Source organism: Danio rerio, chromosome 12 (assembly GCF_052040795.2).
Source record: "Danio rerio strain M-AB ecotype USA chromosome 12, GRCz13ab, whole genome shotgun sequence".
Classification (NCBI taxonomy): domain Eukaryota; kingdom Metazoa; phylum Chordata; class Actinopteri; order Cypriniformes; family Danionidae; genus Danio; species Danio rerio.
In genome coordinates this window covers 38,989,837-39,008,457 of record NC_141032.1, presented here as the reverse complement: position 1 = coordinate 39,008,457, position 18,621 = coordinate 38,989,837, and the positions used below count along the sequence as shown (strand labels likewise).

The 18,621-nt window shown below is 36.8% G+C and overlaps 3 protein-coding genes across 34 annotated transcripts in view; 1 reads left to right on the top strand and 2 right to left on the bottom strand.

Annotated features, from left to right (window-relative positions):
• The window catches only part of unk (unk zinc finger), a 449,165-nt gene that overhangs the window by 350,913 nt on the left and 79,631 nt on the right, over nucleotides 1–18,621 (bottom strand). The window lies entirely within an intron of this gene.
• fbxw10 (F-box and WD repeat domain containing 10) lies at nucleotides 4,144–18,091 on the bottom strand. 13 transcript variants are annotated; one of them, XM_087276719.1, is made up of 13 exons: nucleotides 16,083–18,091; nucleotides 14,465–14,644; nucleotides 13,176–13,303; nucleotides 12,831–12,947; nucleotides 12,624–12,736; nucleotides 11,977–12,180; nucleotides 11,173–11,294; nucleotides 10,180–10,334; nucleotides 9,889–10,031; nucleotides 9,643–9,801; nucleotides 9,280–9,503; nucleotides 6,356–6,553; nucleotides 4,144–5,644 (listed from the first exon to the last, which is right to left on the bottom strand). In XM_087276719.1, the coding sequence occupies exons 1-13, from the start codon at nucleotides 16,603–16,605 to the stop codon at nucleotides 5,022–5,024; spliced, it is 2,889 nt and encodes a 962-aa protein (XP_087132845.1). In that variant the 5' UTR covers nucleotides 16,606–18,091; the 3' UTR covers nucleotides 4,144–5,021. The 13 variants fall into 13 exon arrangements, with proteins under 13 accessions (XP_087132845.1, XP_087132847.1, XP_087132853.1 ...); XM_087276721.1 differs by having other exon boundaries at nucleotides 4,144–5,611; XM_087276727.1 differs by having other exon boundaries at nucleotides 17,983–18,091.
• The window catches only part of unc13d (unc-13 homolog D (C. elegans)), a 48,530-nt gene continuing 46,656 nt past the window's right edge, over nucleotides 16,748–18,621 (top strand). For 2 of the 20 annotated variants that reach the window (XM_087276699.1, XM_087276703.1), the window contains exon 1: nucleotides 16,751–17,006. The gene's annotated coding sequence lies outside the window, so the exon portion shown is untranslated. Of the gene's footprint in view, nucleotides 17,011–17,690; nucleotides 17,945–18,621 lie in introns of those variants that run through there. The other 18 variants (XM_087276697.1, XM_087276704.1, XM_087276707.1 and 15 more) reach the window with 14 other exon arrangements.

Genomic DNA, 18,621 nt, shown 5'->3' with positions numbered 1-18,621 from the left:
GTGTCTAGAAAATGCTTCTTGGTTTAAAAAGTTTTAGATTTTTGGTCTAGAAAAAAGACAAAATAAGTAAGAAGAGAATTATTGCAGTGTATTCTTAGTAAAATTATAAATCAAATAAAAAAAGAGAGCTCCTGATGAACATTTAAAGGGATACCTTCCACCAAAAAGGAAAAATACCTCATCATATATTCTCCCTCATGTGGTTTTAAACATATGCACCAAATCTGCCTTTTTGTTCAGCTTTTCACCTCACATCTGAGCCGTTTTATGGAAAGCAGAGTCTCTTTTATTTATAATGTTATCCAGGAACCCCCTTTTCATGTGCACCCTCAATACACAGCGCCCCAGGTTTGGAGGAGGAACAGGAGGCTTGTGCGCACTCCTGCATGAAGCCTGTCTGTTGTTCACCTTTGCTTTGATTTCATGCTCATTATCTCACCATGAAGCCAGTGACCCCAGACAACAAGGCCGGTACCTGAGGGAACAATGCTGAGTCTTCAGGATTTGGGTGTCCACTGAGAAGGCTTTCAGGAGTGCTTTTCTCCACCCCCGACTTCAGACACAGTCACTGGGTGGAAAGAAAAGAGGGATACGGTGAAGCCCAATTTTCTGCAGATTAAATCAAATTAGCACAAGAGAGCTCCTGAGAGAGTGGACTTCAGGGGTGAGGGGGTGATTGCTCTTACTTTGGCCCACCCTTTGCTATCCATCGCTTTCACTTGCCGTCCGCTGCACAGCTGTTGAATGCTCAGACGGGCCCTTCCTGGAACAGGACCTCATCCACACCCTTTAGTAATGCCCTTAAGGCAATGGCGAAGAGCAGGTGGCAAGTAGAAAGAGCTGGTCAGGACGGTCACCAACAGCTGCCGGACACAAACCAATGGAATCAAAGGTACAACTTTGAAAAGTATCACGTAACTTATTTCCGCTCTGAATCACTTTGTAGTCAGACATTTGTTTTGAACAAGTGAAAAGGAAAAAAAAAAGATACTCACCACCATCTGCAAGTATCCAAAATGTGCGGTTCCTGTTTGACTGATGAAGACGCAATGTTTGCATTGCATCTGTGGATAATTGACTGTATTTATCTGAATCGATTACATTACACAGTTTACAAACAACTGGTCTTCATTTTGGAGATGATCTATATTGTTTTTAGATTGGGAGAAGAGTAGCTTAGACAGAGACAGCTCAATGCATGTACTGTACAACTGTCAATACAATCTGCTGAAGTTCAAACAGCTCAAAAAATGCTGGGTTATTTCAACCCAATTCTGGGTGTAATGCGGACTAAACCAACTCTAGAGCATTAATATGGGAAAGAAATTGGGCTGATCTGTATTTCATAAACTGCTGTTCTACTGGGATTTTCATTTTCAACTATACTTAATGTTTAGAGAAAATAGTCTGAAAGAGAAAAATATCCGGCAACTGGAAATCATGTGGCCGGAAATGTCTTGTTGATAACAGGGCCCAGATGAGAAAGGCCAGTCTAGGTCAAGCAAATAGAAAGGCACAGCCTGATCTCACGAGGAAACGTAACTATTTTAAGTTTTGTCCATTTAAATACGAGTTCAGTCATACGAAAGGAGGAATGGCACCCAACACCACCCTGAAACACAACTGCCATTAGGGGATCAGCAAATCAGTAAATTATACGAATGAGATTGAATGAATTCACAAGAATTAGCCACTAAATTAAACATTTACGAATTGCTGTGAGATTGTGTTGGAAGGCAACAAAAACTCAAATAACGAATATACAGTCAAGGGATACAAAAAAGTATATCTGGATGCTATGTAAATAAATCAGCTGAATGTGAGCTTGCAGCCAATTATAAAAAGGGAGCAGTATTAACAATAAAGTTTACTCTAAATAAAGAGAGAGGGGTCTGGATGCAGACCTGGTGCAGTGCAATCTGAGCTGTATCCAATGCTTTTTAATGGGCTCACCTGACCCCACCCCTAACCCTACCCCTCACAGTGACGTCACTCGCTCCATTTGAGTCCATTGTGTCTGACATTGCATCGCTGAGTCATGCATTCTCAGCTTGCATTATAAAGGCTGCATCTAGATACTACTGAAAAAAGGTCTCATTCAGGGGCTGATCACATTGAATGAAAGGTGTTTTTTAAATGGTTTTCTAACTCTCGCATGATCGCCCACTGAAGCTATGCAGGGCTGCGCCGGGTCAGTACCTGGATGGGAGAGTCCACAGGGGAAAAGCTAGGTTGCTGACAGAAGTAATGTTAGTGAGGCCAGCAGGGGGCGCTCAACCTGCGATATGTGTGGGTCCTAATGCCCTAGTAGTGACGGCGACTCTATACTGCACAGTAAGCGGCGTCTTTCAGATGAGACGTTAAACTGAGGTCTGGCTCTCTGTGGCCTTCGAAAAAGGGTAGGGGTTTCACACCGGCATCCTGACCAAATTTGCCCTCTGGTCTCTGTCCATCATGGCCTCCTAACCCTCACCATATCATAATTGGCTTCATAACTCTGTCTCCTCTCCATCAATCAGCTGGTATGCGTTGTGTGTGATCCGGCGCAAAATGGCTGCCGTCGCGTCATCCAGGTGGATGCTGCACACTGGTGGTAGATGAGGTGATTCTCCCCTATGTGTAAAGCGCTTTGAGTGCCCAGAAAAGCGGTATATAAAATGTAAGTAATTATTATTATTATTATTATTATTATTAATGACTGCATTTTGCTCGCTGCTTATGTGCCCTCTTTTTGACGTTGCACTCTGTCTGCACTCTTGAGTAGAAAAGCGTGCCTCTTTTTTCATTGTCCAATCAACCGAAAGCAGAGGAGGGGTTTCCGTTGAGGTGACAGCTGTGTTTGTGCTTGTATCAAGAGAACTATGGAGATGGTACACCCCTCTCACTCTCTATCAATGACAGAGTAAGTGCTCTCTGTCTGTCAATTCTCTATTGTTTTGCCGTTTCTGGTAATATTGCAGTTATAAAAATATAAACAGCAGCACTCATGCACAATACGTAGCTGATTCAGTGGTTGCGTAGTGACATAAAAAGCACATCACACTCCTTTTTTTCTTGTTTCTCGTGTTTTTAAAACCTTTATGAGTTTCTCACCTTAAAGACAGAAGATATTTTGAAAAATTCTGGCTGCTGTCATCTATTGACTTTCATAGCGGTAAAAAAAAAAAAAAAAGATTATGGCCGTCGATGGGTGCCTGCAACCAGCATCAAAATATCTTCTTTTGCATTCAACAGAAGAAACTCAAATACGTTTTGAGTGAAGGGTGAGTAAATTATGACAGAACGTTCGTTTTCTGGTTAACCGTCTCTTTAAGCGGGCTACTTGGGTGCTCCAGCACACCATCAACATCAACAATCTGTCATTTCCATAGAAGAATTAAGCAAATGCATTCATTCATTCATTTTCTTGTCGGCTTATTCCCTTTATTAATCCGGGGTCGTCACAGCGAAATGTACCGCCAATTTATCCAGCACGTTTTTACAAAGCGGATGCCCTTCCAGCCGTAACCCATCTCTGGGAAACATCCACACACACTCACTTTATGGACAATTTAGCCTAGCCAATTCACAGAGCACCTGGAGGAAATCCACACGAACGCAGGGAGAACATGCAAACTTCACACAGAAACGCCAACGGAGCCAAGGTTCGAACCAGTGACCCAGCGACCTTCTTGCTGTGAGGCAACAGCACTACCTACTGCGCCACTGCGTCGCCTTAAGCAAATGCAAATAAATAAATTAACAGACGAATGAAGGAAAACATACACAATATGATGCATTTAGAAAAAGTGTGAATGTTCTATGCTTAAATGTATAGCCTACTTTAAGCCATTGCTTATTTCAAAATACATTAAAATCAAAGACAAAATCTAACCATATGCAACTCTTGTAAAACTCAACACTAAAATTTCATGTGCTATTTTTATAAAAACAGAACCTCAACATGTTTAGTTGATAAACATCATTTGTTTAAAAGAGACAGCTTCACTCCAACTTTACGCTCAACAGTAACAAACCCCATCTCACAATTATCTTTCCACATTTCCCTAATAAGAATCAGCTAAATACAAAGAGACACAAAAAATACCATTGTTCTGTCAGAGATGTAAACAGTTTCTTCAAAGATCTTCTTTACTCAAAGTGTGTGGTAAATCTAATTTATTTTATGTCTCTCCAAATCCAGCAGAACGTGTTTACACTCCTTGTCAGCATCTCTCATTAATTAGGTGAAAGACACAGTGTTTGCATATACATGTACACAGAACTGGCTATGAACTGTCTGAAATAATCAGACTCTTTAATAATGTAGAACTATCCCTTCAAAATGTAAAGATTCATAAACAGTTCAATACATATTGATTAATTACATGCCACCATGAAAGGATCTGCAAGACATTTTAGCTTGTACGCCACTGCCCCCTAGCATCAAAACACATTCAAGCATAACAAAAGGCCACAGCAAGGTACTAATTACCTCAAACCACAGTTTGCAGATTAAATGCAACACTAGGTATTAAATTCTACATATATATTCTTATAGTAAAAGTAATACACACAAAATGACTGATAGCTCCTTATAAAAACTGAAGCTGTGCTGGAACATTGTCTACCTGGTGATTAAGACTGAAGTGATGCATATTATTTAATTTTATGTATGAAAGTTATTATACATATATTATTTTTACAGAATTTTAAATATTAAAACTGACACTTTAGGTCTTTAAATTACATTTCATTATTCAGACCCTTCTCATTGGTCAGATCAGATGCATACTCAAAGTTAGCTTTAAAGCAGTGTTTCCCAAGACTGTTCCTGAAGGCACACCAACAGTACACATTTCCAACCTCTTCCTAATCAAACACACCTGAATCAACTCAGAACATCAGAAGAGACTACAATACATAAAAATGAATAAGTCAGATAAGGAAGACATCCAAAATATGTACTGTTGGTGTGCCTCCAGAAACAGGGGTGGGAAACACTGCTTTAAGGATGACAATGGCTGTAATTCCAAACATCTTCACCTTTTGTCCCCACTGCCATTTTTGCAAACCTGCTGCTGTCTGGTACACTCTTGAAGGAAAGCCTCCATTTGTGTATCTGTCCTCAACTGAAAGACTTCAGACCTCTTGTAGGGGTCTAATTGGATGTGACGTAAACTGGACTTGCTGGTCATTTCCAAATCTTCATGGCAATGTTTAGGCATGGAAGTTTGCCTCACAAGCAATCCCTGTGGCGTTTTGTCATCTTCAAGACAAGTTACATTAAGGGGGTCGATCTTATTTACTTTCAGTGATCTCTGGGATTGTTTGGAAGTAGAGTGTGCCTGTAAGGAGCTCTGAGGGTTGAGGTCAACACTGTGCATTGTGAATGGTGTATTGGTTTCTGATGGTTTTTTGGTGCTGGTTTGAAAGGATGGCTGTCTGCATGCGTCTGGACCCCAGGCATCTCGAACTCTGGCATTCAGCTCCATGTTAGACCGAGCTGGGTCACTGTTGTGGCCCTGCTGGGAGCTTCCAGCCCTGAGCAGAATTCGTTCAGGGGTCACAGGGTGGTGAGGACCTCGCTTTCTCACCCTCTCTCGGACTGCCTTCTCACTCCGGCTGAGTACTGAGTGTTTGATGTCATTTTTAGTCTTCTTATCTTTTAATAAGATGAAGGACATTCTCATATTTCATGCAGTAACATTCATCTGCTGTACTTCTATAATAAGGGTTCCCACTTTAAGCCAAAAGTCTAATTCGCCAGCATCCAATGAAGGAAAAATAACAGGCAATTGTTGTGCTTATTAATAATTTCATATTTAAAAAACATAATAGCTTGAATATCATTTCATTATTAGCCACTTTGAGAGCAGCAATAGGTAATTTACCTAAGATATGAAAGGTACTTGGCTGCGATGTGCCACCTCTACCATATTTGATAGCACAATAGTTGTTTTACAAACTTTGCATTTAGCTTTTCTGTCATTACATTTAAACATGCAGTCTTTGAAGTAGTTATTTTTTAAGCCAGATGTCTTAAATTATATGATATCCTGGCATGTTAGCCTTAGTATAGGGTACAGTCTGGAGCGATTACCAGTTAATGAGTGTGGGGGAAAAAAACTGAGAATAAAAACAGCCAAACCTTAGCAATAGGTGTGAAACAGTACGATATTTAAAAAAAAAATATGGCAGAGAAAAGGTTTTAGTGACAAAAAACCTAGATATAAATATAATACATTTCCCCAACTTACAGTGTGTGGAATAAAGTTTTAAAATTTCCATGAGATTCTAGAAATTCTGTAAACCAGTGGGAACCCTGTGTAATGTTCTAAATATTGAAGCATTTAAATTGGGGTTACTTTCTTACCCGAGCTGCTGGTAGCAGTGCTTGGTGTGTGGCTGACTCTGTTTTGAAAGCCCTTGTATCCACTGACAGGCTTGCCTGCTGAGAGAACAGATCGGGGTCTGGTGATGAACTCAGACTGGAGGTTGATGGAGGTCCTGCTGTGACTATAAGCCTGGAGCTTACTCCACATCGCCGCCCTTGTGGACTCCCGCTGAGCAACTTAAAATACAAAAAAGCAGTGAAATGTCAACTCAGTCATCTGTTTTCCTAAGGCCTTTTATTACTCTTATTGCATTTTTTTATTTTTTGTTTACTTAATTTTTTTTTTAACTCAAACTCTCCCCCCCCCCCCTTTCTTTTTTTTAAATCAACTGCAAACTTACATTTACATTTGCCCCTATCTAACATCCAGTGCACTGATCCAAGTCATTGGCCAATACTTATTCCATGCCAGTGGTGTTTTACTCAGTTGATTGTCAGTATATAAAAGAAAACAAATATTTTCTTGTCAGAAAAAGTAAGTAAAGGATAAGGACCACACTTACACATAATGTTGTAAAGGATATTTCACCCAAATATATCATTTCCTCACTGTCCACTTGCTCCAAACATGTAAATTAATGTGTGAAATTATGAAAAATGCTGCTAACCATACAGTTGACTTTAACCATTGACCTCCATAGCACATCATGATTTTGCCAAGTACGATGCAATCCTGGAACATCATTTTTGTTCAGAAACGTAATCCACACCCATTCCTTACCCCTAAACTCAACCATAACTGGTATTCCCAAAATCAGAGGGGAATTATATTTGGATAACAATCATGTAGAAGTGCATAACATAACAGGGTATATGAAGGAATCCTAAAGGAAATTAATACCTTTTAAAGAGTTTTTAAAGACCTTCTCAGAATTTTTTAAGACTTTATCGTCACTTATCGTCTGATTGATTCTAATCAGAATCAAACCTTTAACTTAATAAAAGGTTGTTAATAAACAGTTGTAGTTAAATTAATCAATAAAGCACAACCATGCAACAGAACTCAGATAAGATTGTAAAAGACAAAGCTTGAAAGAATCAATTACGTGGTTGTTCTCAGCAACAGGCTTCAGCCTGATAATAATTTTTTTTTGTCATTTGCCTTTTATTTTGACAGGATAGTAGGTTGACAGGAAGTGAAGTGGGAGAGAGGGGGGGTGGGTAGGATCAGAAAAGGTCAGCGAGTTGGGATTCGAACTCAGGACACCCGTAGCGCTGTCGCACTATATATCAGTGCACTAACCACTAGGCTATCGTGCCGACAGGCTTCAGCATCAGTTTAAACTTGTCTTTCTACAACCAGGAATATGCAAACTTACATTTTCCAATTTTGCTCTGTTTCGCTCTTTGGTTTCACTACATGTGGAGAGCGTCACATCACCTTAATTAGCTTGGCCATACGCACCCCGGCCCAAACTAATTGCATGGATTGAGTACACTAAATATTAAACCAAATATATAATATGTATTTTTGCTTTTTTGGAGTACTTACTTTATTTTTTTTTTTAACTCAAACTCCCCTTTCTTTTTTTAAATCAACTGCAAGCAACTGCAACCAAATATATAATATGTATTTTTGCTTTTTTGGAGTCAAACACTTTGAACAACACGTGAACAAAACTTCAGACTTTTTAAAACCTTTTAAGGACCTTAATTTTCTCATAACTGATTTATTAACTTTTAATACTTTTTAAGACCCCGTGGACACCCTGCATAAACGGAAAAGGTATTCCTTAATTATGATTGGCTGATTGGATTGTTGTTTCAGGATCAACACAGATGTTGATCCAGCAACATTGTCTAGTTGTTGAAATCAGGTTAGGGGAATTGTATAGTGGGAAAATTATATACGGCGACGCAGTGGCGCAGTAGGTGGCGCTGTTGCCTCACAACAAGAAGGTCACTGAATCGCTGGTTTGATTCTTGACTCAGTTGGCGTTTCTGTGTGGAGTTTGCATGTTCTCCCTGCATTCGCGTGGGTTTCCTCCGGGTGCTCCGGTTTCCCCCAAAGTCCAAAAACATGCGGTACAGGTAAATTATGTAGGCTAAATTGTCTGTAGTGTATGAGTGTGAGTGTGAATGTGTGTGTGGATGTTTCCCAGAGATGGGTTGCGGCTGGAAGGCATCTGCTGCGTAAAAATTTGCTGGATAAGTTGGCGGTTCATTCCGCTGTGGCGACCCTGGATTAATAAAGGGACTTATCTGACAAGAAAATGAATGAAAGAAAATAATATACTGTTGATATCAGTTGTTCCTACAACCAGTTTGGTTGCCAACATTTTTCAAAATTATATCAGCACAATAAGGATTGGTAGTCACATAAAATGTTTTTATAAGAAAATTTAAAAAAAAATTTCAGTAAATAAAAAAACAAATACTAAACTTTTCAGATTTCATTTTTATTTCTATTTTTAAATATATAATTAAACAATAATAAATGTAATTTTGAATATTCTGTCTTCCCCTTGTAGAAGACTAATTGCTAGGGGTGTAAATGACCAATATGATCATCGAGTGAACTGACTTGTAAATAGGAATATCTCAAAAATCTTTCCGGAAACATGACGATACCAGAAGATTTCATCCTTTAAACAATATAATTGTAAGTGACATAAGCCCATGACATGACAAAATGATCTAAAGTCCACATAATCTGGAAACAAATGCAGATTTTTTTTGTCAGCATGATTATGTATTTCGAACTGCGACAGAATACACTATAGGGACTTCAAGCAGTGGATTAACTTGCAGAGTTAAATGTTCACCTTAAGACTAACCATGATCACTAGCAAAATAAACATTGAATTTGCACTTATTGTCCACTGTTATCCAGCATTAGAAACTGCATTCTGTGAAATAAATTTGACAGACTATAGGCCTTTTGAAACAGACTATAGGCCTACCTTGTGCATGCTGCATATTTGTAGTTGAGAGGTTTTTAGAATGATGTGGATGACTTTTTAGGCCGGATGAGCCCCCTTGAGTCGCCCGCTCAGTGCTCCTTGGCACATTCTTAGGGGAGACGTGGAACTGCTCAGTTAAATCCCTCACAGCTCTGGCAGAGTAGTCCCACTGAACCTCAGCAAACTGAAGCATCAGAACACTGCCTCTGGTGTTTACAACCACACTGAGGAGCATGACAGAAATCATCCATCAAGCCATATTACAACATCTTTTTCCAATTGCATAACATTAGAAGAAAGAACAGCATCATAAAATTGTGTTTATAAAACTGAGTAATATATCCGGACACAGGGTAAACTCACGTGTTGTGGTGCATGTGCAGAGAAAGCACGGGGCATTGCTTCATGTTTGTCTTGATAACTCTCAGACAATCTCCATTAAGAAAGTTGAAGATCCGGATCTTTCCATCCATGCAACCGGTAATGATTCGCAGGAACAGAAAAGACATTGCCAACACCTCTCTAAGAATCATAATAGAGGCATAATTATTAACTATATTAAACATTACTGATGACAATTAGCTTTTTGGTCACTGATGCTTTGGTCACTTTGGATGCTGGAAGGTCCGCAGGCACTTCTTAAAGCTACTATTGGTGCTCCAGGCCTTGACGACACCATCTGAACCTCCAGACAGGATATGCCACTGATCGAAGCACAAACACAACACTGCCCCCTGGTGGCCACTGATTTGCTATGAAGAGAAAGATATAAGAACTTAAAAGTTGTTCCATAGAAAAAATGGTAATTCGTCTGAAGAGTGACATTGTTTTAGGATTAATGCTACTTTGCTAAGATCAAAAAGCATTTGCTTGTGCATAAGATCACTGATCATCTCTCACCCTTATAAGCAATGCTGTCTGGATGCTCCATATCCTGATCTGACCTCCAGAACAACTGCTGATCACCAGCGTTTCACTCATCTTCACGCACATGATTGGTTTAGGGTGTTTAAACTTCAGATTCTCAACACACTTTCCAGTCTGTAGATTCCACACTGTGATGAATATAGACACACAATATTTACAGTTATTAGTCGTCCTGAATTATTGGCCCCCCTGTATATTTTTTTTCCTAATTTCTGTTTAACAGAAAGATTTTTTTAGCACATTTCTAACCATAGTTTTAATAACTAATTTCTAAAGAACTGATTTCTTTTATCTTTGACATGATGACAGTACAAAATATTTCACTAGATATTTTTCAAGACACTAGTATTTTGCTTAAAGTGCAATTTAAAGGCTTGACTAGGTTAATTAGGCACATTAGGATATTTAGGGAAGTCATTGTATAACGATGGTTTGTTCTGTAGAAAATGAAAAATAAATATTGCTTAAGGGGGCTAATAATATTGATGTTAAAGTGTTTATAAAAAATTCTAAACTGCTTTTATCTAGCTGAAATAAAACAAATGTGACTTTCTCCAGAAGAAAAATTATTAAAGGAAATACTGTGAAAAAATCTTGGCTTTGTTTAACATTGTTTGGAAAATGTTTGAAAAAGAAAAAAAATTCACAGAAGGGCTAATAACTTTGGTTTCACTGTATAGAATGCATCCTTAAATTATTGACAGACACTTTTTCCAAATTTTGTTAAGTGACAGCCTTATTCCAAAATGCTATAAATACATTATTTTTACCAGAATTCTATAAACAATACCCCATAATGACATTGTGAAAGTTGCTTCTTTAAATTCAGTTTCAGTTCATATTATAACTGTTACAGTTTTATCCTCTTTAATATTATCATATTAGCTATGAACTTCTAAAATTGACTTTTATTGTGCCTGGTGTGAATTTCCTGTAAAAAGCATCATTCAAATCAAAGCCACTTACCTTTAACTCTACAGTCTTTGGCTCCAGAGACCAGCCTATCTCCAACCAAATCAAGGCAGTTTATAGTCCCAAAATGTCCATGAAAAATCATCATACACATGCCTGTTTTCAGGTTCCAGCACCTTCAAAAGCAGTAGAGAATTAAAGCACAATATTCTTTATTGCCAACACTGTAAAAATGCTGGGTTCCACACAATTTCTACATGTTGTCCTAACACAATTGATTAAGTTATCTGATTCATTTTTACAAATTTAAGTGAATTAAAATTTTAAGCCCCCCAACCCCCCAAAACAAACAAAAAAAAACCTAACAATGGTGTTTTTATCTCATTCATTCATTTTCTTTTCAGCTTAGTCACTTTATTAAATAGGGTCGCCACAGCTGATGAATGGCCAACTTATTCAGCATATGTTTTGTGCAGCAGATGCCATTTCAGCTGCAACCCATCACTGGGAAACACCCATACAGTACGTTCATTCAGACACATACACTACAGAGAATTTAACTTATCCAATTCACCAATAGTGCATGTCTTTGGACTGTGGGGGAAACCAGAGGACCCAGAGGAAACTTTTGCAAACACGGGGAGAACATAAAAACTCTGCACAGAAAAGCCAACTGGTCCTCGCTCAAACCAGCAACCTTCTTGCTGTGAAGCGACAGGGCAACCCACTGTGCCATCTTGTTTCAACTAATTTTAAAGTAATTTAAACATTTTAAGTAGTTTGAACGAGCAGCAAAAGTCATTGTTTGAGTGATCTATCATCTTAATTTTTGAAACAGCATAATAATGTCTGACTAACCTGATACTGAGATCATAGCTGGCGCTGATAACCAGGTCTTTCTCTTCACAAACAAGGACTGCTCTTACACTACCTGAATGTCCTTGAATTACTAGAGGAAGCTCTTTCAGTGATCCGATATGCAGCAACCTGATGGTTCGATCCCTGGAGCCAACAGCCACCAACTGCCCTCCAGCATAATGCATCACTCTACTGCCATCTTCTCTATATAGAGGTCATGGATGAAAATGCTTTGTATGCCAAACAATTTTGAGAGGTATATTTAGAATGACGTTAGATAGCATATTAAAAGACGCTAGAGCACAACAGTGCAGCACCAAAACAATAAATTAATTGTTATTTTGAATCTTTATACTATATATATATATATATATACATTATATATATATATATATATATATATATATATATATATATATATATATTATATATATATATATATATATATATACACACACATTATATATATATATATATATATATATATATATATATATATATATATATATATATATATATATATATATATATATATATATATAGTATTTGTAGATTCATTTGATAGTAATAAGCAATATTTAATTAAGTTACATATTTAAGTAATTTTGCTATCGTACATTCTACCAAGTTCTTAAAAGAAATTCTACCTTTCTAACAGGACAGAGGTGTTATACACTCCACAGTATACATTGCGTTCTTCTAACTGGATTTTTTCAGTTTTAAAGCCTTTATAGAGAGAATCCAAAACCTGCCCTTGAGACTAGAAACACAAGAATAAGCAAAATGAACATGATGTTATAACACATTATTACATTTTAGTTTTAGTGCAGAATACAGTAGATTACTTTCATTACCTGTGTATGTCTAGGTGAAGTACCTCCATGCTGAAAGTGCTTGTCCCCTTCACTGATGGGGACTAAAACCTCACAGATCTTAGCATATACAGGGTTGACCTTAGATGTTGAGTTACCCTGAAAATGAATACAGATGACCAGGTTTTAAATACTGCAATCATAATGGTAAACTACTTTCAGCTGACAAAACTAACTCATCACAATACACACATTTTTATTAGGTGCTTTTGCTGTAAATCACTTAATATTACGTTTAAACATTATTGCTAATACCATGTTTTAACAGCTGAACTGCAGGTTCTATTTGATCATTATAGATTCTATAAAAAAAAAAAGACGTATTACCTGGAAAATCATGGCCTGTTTCTTAACCCTCTTCTTTACTTCCATCTCGGTTAAGATCTCCTCAGTTAGGGACTGCCAGTGTTTTGACACACGCCTGCAGCTGGACAGCGAGACCTTATCCAATTGCCCTAGTTTCAGGAGTGACATCTGCATTTAAATAGTGTTGTGCTTCAATTATTTTTAGCTGCATTTATTTATTTATTTATTATTTTTAAAAAGCCTAATTTAAACTTTTAGTGTTGCCATGTCCATTTATATTAAGAAACTATTATTAAGCATTTCAGGGCTCACGCTATGCAATTTATTGAGTAAATACACTAGGATGCATTTTGTAATATTTTGGTAACGTCTGTGGCTTTTTTCCAAGATACAGCATCAGAGTTTATGTAAGAATTGGAAACAGGAATAAGTGAAAATATACCATGTTCACTGTTATTTCATGCACTGCAAATAGTCTACTGTATATAAGAAATATTCTTATTTAATGTGTTTACGTAATGAGCAGATCTGCAGTTTAGGGTGTTCATTTTGGTGCAAAATTTGATTGTTGCTCCCATACTAACCCTAACCTAAGCCATTAGACAGTTAAATAAGGCACAGACTAAAGCAGAGGTGTTTCTGTCTCTTGTAGTTTAATTTTATATATCATTCGGACTATTTATTATTATAGTTTTTTTGCTTTTTTTTTTGGTTGTTCATTTATCTTACAGAATAGATGGTTTATTTGTTTAATTCATATATATATATATATATATATATATATATATATATATATATATATATATATATATATATATATTGAGCTGAGGACTAGACACCTGAAAACTTGTGTTTTGTGCATCTAATGTTTTATACTTATACTTTTATGGTGCCTGTTTGTTGTTATTATATGTAAAATTTTGTGTCTTGAATGAGGACTCTTGACTGCAAAACAAATCTACCTTTTGGTTTCAACAAAGTAACCTAACCTAATAAATTGCCTAACTGTGTGTGTGTGTGTGTGTGTGTGTGTGTGTGTGTGTGTGTGTGTGTGTGTGTGTGTGTGTGTGTGTGTGTGTGTGTGTGCGTGTGTGTGTGTGTGTGTGTAGAAAACAGGATTAAGAACTACGGTGAACTGACAACTAAAATTTGACAGTATGTGGCCTACATAGTATTTGGGCAATGTAACTAGAGGTATTTGGACCCAAAAACTGTGATATGAGTTTACATGAGTTAACAAGATAGTTAGTTAGATAGTTAGATCTTACAGTCAGATAGTTATGTCTGTGCTTTGAGAAAACTTGACTTACCCAAAGTCATCTTTGCGATGTTGACTGGCAGCCTTCGAATGAAATCTATGTGACAGCTGACCCCCGACAGGGATTTTGATGACCTGGGAACGACGGTGAGGGCAGGATCAGGACCATCACAACTGTCTGAGTCCAGCTCAACCTGATTACAGATACTCTTCAGAGATTTGGAGTCCTTTACTGAATGAATGAATGAATGAATGAATGAATGAATGAATGAATGAATGAATGAATGAATGAATGAACGAAGCAGATCCAACCACTTTTAAAAATACTTCTTTTTAAAATAAATATAAAGTATCTAATCATTTAAATAATAAATGGGAATGTTTAAAAGAGAATTAAACAATACTCCTGTTTTACTCAGTTTTGAAAAAAAAAAAAAAAACATAATATTTTTTTTACTAATGTAACCCCGCCAGTCCTACGCCACCAAACCCGGTCCGAGCTGGTGTCAAACCGGCGACCTTCCGCATGGGAGTCAGTTGCTCTAACAAGGAGACCATGGCATCTAGCATCTGTTGCTAGAGCACCTTTAGAGGTCAGAGGAGTGAGGTTTACCTGCACAGCAGTTACTAGCTGGCCTCCGTTACATTTACAACATTTGAACATATGCATAGTCTGTCCAAAAATCATATAAAGTAGATATTCTTATATTAAATATTATTTTTAAATAAAGTAAAAAAACAAAAAAAAAAAACAGAAATAATATGCAAAAAAGCTCACTACTCACTCAGTTTAGAATATTCCAAGGTATTATTTTGACCGCCCTGATGAGGCAGATCAAGTGATTCATATAAAGCACAAGCTTGGATGAGAGGATTCAGATCGGGATGCTCACCTGAACTGAACAAACAGCTTACAAAGAGCAACCAAATAAAATCTATAGTCAGGCAACATTTAATATTATTATTAATAGATTATGTTTACAAACTTTACTAAAAAAAAAACATTGGGATAAATATTAAGTTTTGTTTTACTATATCTGGTTCAACAAACTCTGATATAAACATACTTTATACAATATCTGTTGGGTTATATAGTTGTGCAGTATATACATTTTTGAGAAGTGGCTGTCGTTTATGCCACCACTGTAATATAACAGTACTTTTATTTATTTTTGTATTATTATTATATATATATATATATTTTTTTACAAAATGCACCTTTCAAACATTTTTATTCATGAGTTTTTGGTTGCTGAAAATATCTCAACATTTTTAAAATAAAATACATTTACTTGATCCCAAAATGACTTGGGGAATCGAATTATGCTCAAAATAAAGCGCATGCTTAAATTACAAAAATAACTGTTGGTTAGTTTTATTTGTTTTAAGAATTTGAAACATTATTATGATTCATTTATTTTCTAATATGCAAAAATCAATATGATACAGTTTTGCTTTTAAATAAAATAAACATACATTGATCTAAAAATATTTTAATATGTGTACTGGAAAATAAGTAAAGAATAATAAATATTTTTTTATTTAATATGCCTAACATTTAACAAAAATTATAAAGGTCCACACCATTTCTACCGTATTTAAATTGGTAATATGTTATGGCATTTATTATGACAACAGTGTATAGTTAGCAGTGATATGTGCATTCTTACCAGAATTACTGAATTGCAAAAATCTGTGTTTCTCCCAAATGATCAGGACACGCACAAGATTCCCTAGCATGTGCAAAAGATGGGTGTCACATAATGTCAAGAGCCCCAGCACATACTTAGACTTGGTCCAATCTGGGCTCTTCCTGAACCATTCCCACGTCTCCAGTACATCAAGTCCATGTATTTTTCCATCCGGACCTCCTCCATCCATGCTCCACATGGTGTCCTCTGGCAGGGCTCTGGACCTGGCATAAGTATAATCTTTCCCTGAAGTCACTTGCAAAACACTTTGAAGACTCTCTAGGATTTGAAGACTTTGGCACCGCACCAGGATACCAGTAATAAACCTCTTCCGAGAATCCCATCCAGCCTTGTTTATCCACTCAGCGATGTGGTGTAGTTGTTCAGAAAGGATACAAGTCTGACAGCGTCCACAAATGTTAAAATCTCCATCCTCTCCTCTACAAGACCATTCGAGTACTGAATCTCCAGCTTCACCCCTTAAACATTTTACCCCAGTCATCTTAATGATCTAAAAACCCACACAAATACGTGGTTTTTAAAACGGTGTATGGGTTAGGGATTATAAATAATGCAAATTGTTCGATTCAAGTGTCTTCAGACGTCAGTTTACGCCCTCCTAGAAACACTTCACACAAACTTACGACGCTTGTTGCCGAGCGACATCAACAAAAGCACTTCAGTTCACAAAATCACATACCACACCTTTCAAATACACTAATTAACAGACGTTTACAATGTTATCTACAAAGAAGTGTATTATAAAAAGACTATCATTCGGCAAAAAAATGCTTCCATGTAGTAAACGCTCTGAAGTTGTGGCAGTTTCAGTGAAACTTTGTGGTTGGTTTCCATAGTTTCTGCGGAGAGAGATTTGTCGGCGGCTGTGGATCAAGGCAAGGGGTGTGTGAGTGAATAAATATTAAAAATAATCTTGTTAATTATAATTTTACAATGCAAAAAAACGCATCAGTGTATTACTGTGGTTAATGGATGTATTGATTCACCACAATCACGTGAATCTTTTGAATCCCTGCTAAAAAGATTTATTCAGAGTTGATCATGGTGACAAACGAATCATTTTTGCTTTCTTTTTCTGTTAGAATGTTTCCTTCTTTTTATTGGTTGGCTACTCAGAAGAGAACATATGCCAGAACAATACTGTACATAATGTTTACTGTTAATTCCCAGTTTTAATTACAAGCAACGTTAAGTGAAGCAGTTAAACTCTGTAAATCAAATTAAGCATGCTTTCTTTATCGTGTGTCTACAACTTTTCGTCTTATATAACTTTTCGTATATAACTTTAACGTTATAGCTTTCGTCTTATTTTTAGTTTTTAAAATCCAACTGAATCATTCTCAATGTGTTCGTTAAAAAACCGAAACCATCTATCGTGTTCCTTTTAAAATTATTAAATTAGCATAGAATAAAAAACTTTGTATTGTCGTCATCAAACATTTTATTTATACATATTTGATAAATTAATTTTCCTAATATCCCCAAACTGAATCGACATGCTTGTGTAGTAGTTTCAGCCTATAGGCTATTCCTCACTCTAGAAAATGATTGGCTCCTGCAACTGTCAGTCTTCACAGCGAAAGCAATCACTAGAGAGAAGTTTGATGAAGGAAGAAAAAGCAAATGCAGCGCATCATAAATACAAAAAGGCGGTAATCTCGTCATAGTCTGTAGATGTACAGTAGTAAGAAAGACTTGAAAAATGGCAGGTTTTAATTATATTTGCATCACTGAAATGTGGTCATGTTCCTATATTTTGTCAAGTGACTTCGATTGATTCAGTTGACGTCTAGTGATTCAGATTTAGCGGCGCCTGTATGGTAAGATGCAAGCTTTCAGACGTTCAGAGACCACTGACCACAAGTATGAGCATCCTCTTGTGAGGGTCTTTCATCCCGTAATCCAGGGGTGTCCAAACTCGGTCTTGGAGGTCCGGTGTACAGCAGATTTTAGCTTCAACTTGGCTCAACACACCTGCATGTTTCTAAAAGAGCTTGTTAGCCCAGGTGTGTCTGATTGGGGTTGGAACTAAACTTTGCAGCACACCGGCCCTCCACGACCAAGTGTGGACAACCCTGCCGTAATCTATATGCTGTTAAAAATTATACTATAAATGTAACTAAAATATAATTTTTTAAAGCATTATTATACTTATCACATTATTTTAAACGAATGATTTATGATTGTGTGTTTATTTTATCCTACTGAATTTATTATTATTATTAATACTATTATTATTAATTTCATTCATTTATTTTCTTTTCGGCTTAGTCCCTTTATTAATCTGGGGTTTCCACAGCGGAATGAAACGCCAACTTATCAAGCACGTTTTTACACAGCGGATGCCTTTTCAGCAGCAACCCATCAATGGGAAAATTATTATTATTATGTTTTTTTTACTGTGCAATTTGCATTGTGTCTAGGATAGAGTAAATGCGCATCCAAATTAGCATCTTTCTCCAGCACCGAAGTTCTTCATATCGACCAGATGATGTCA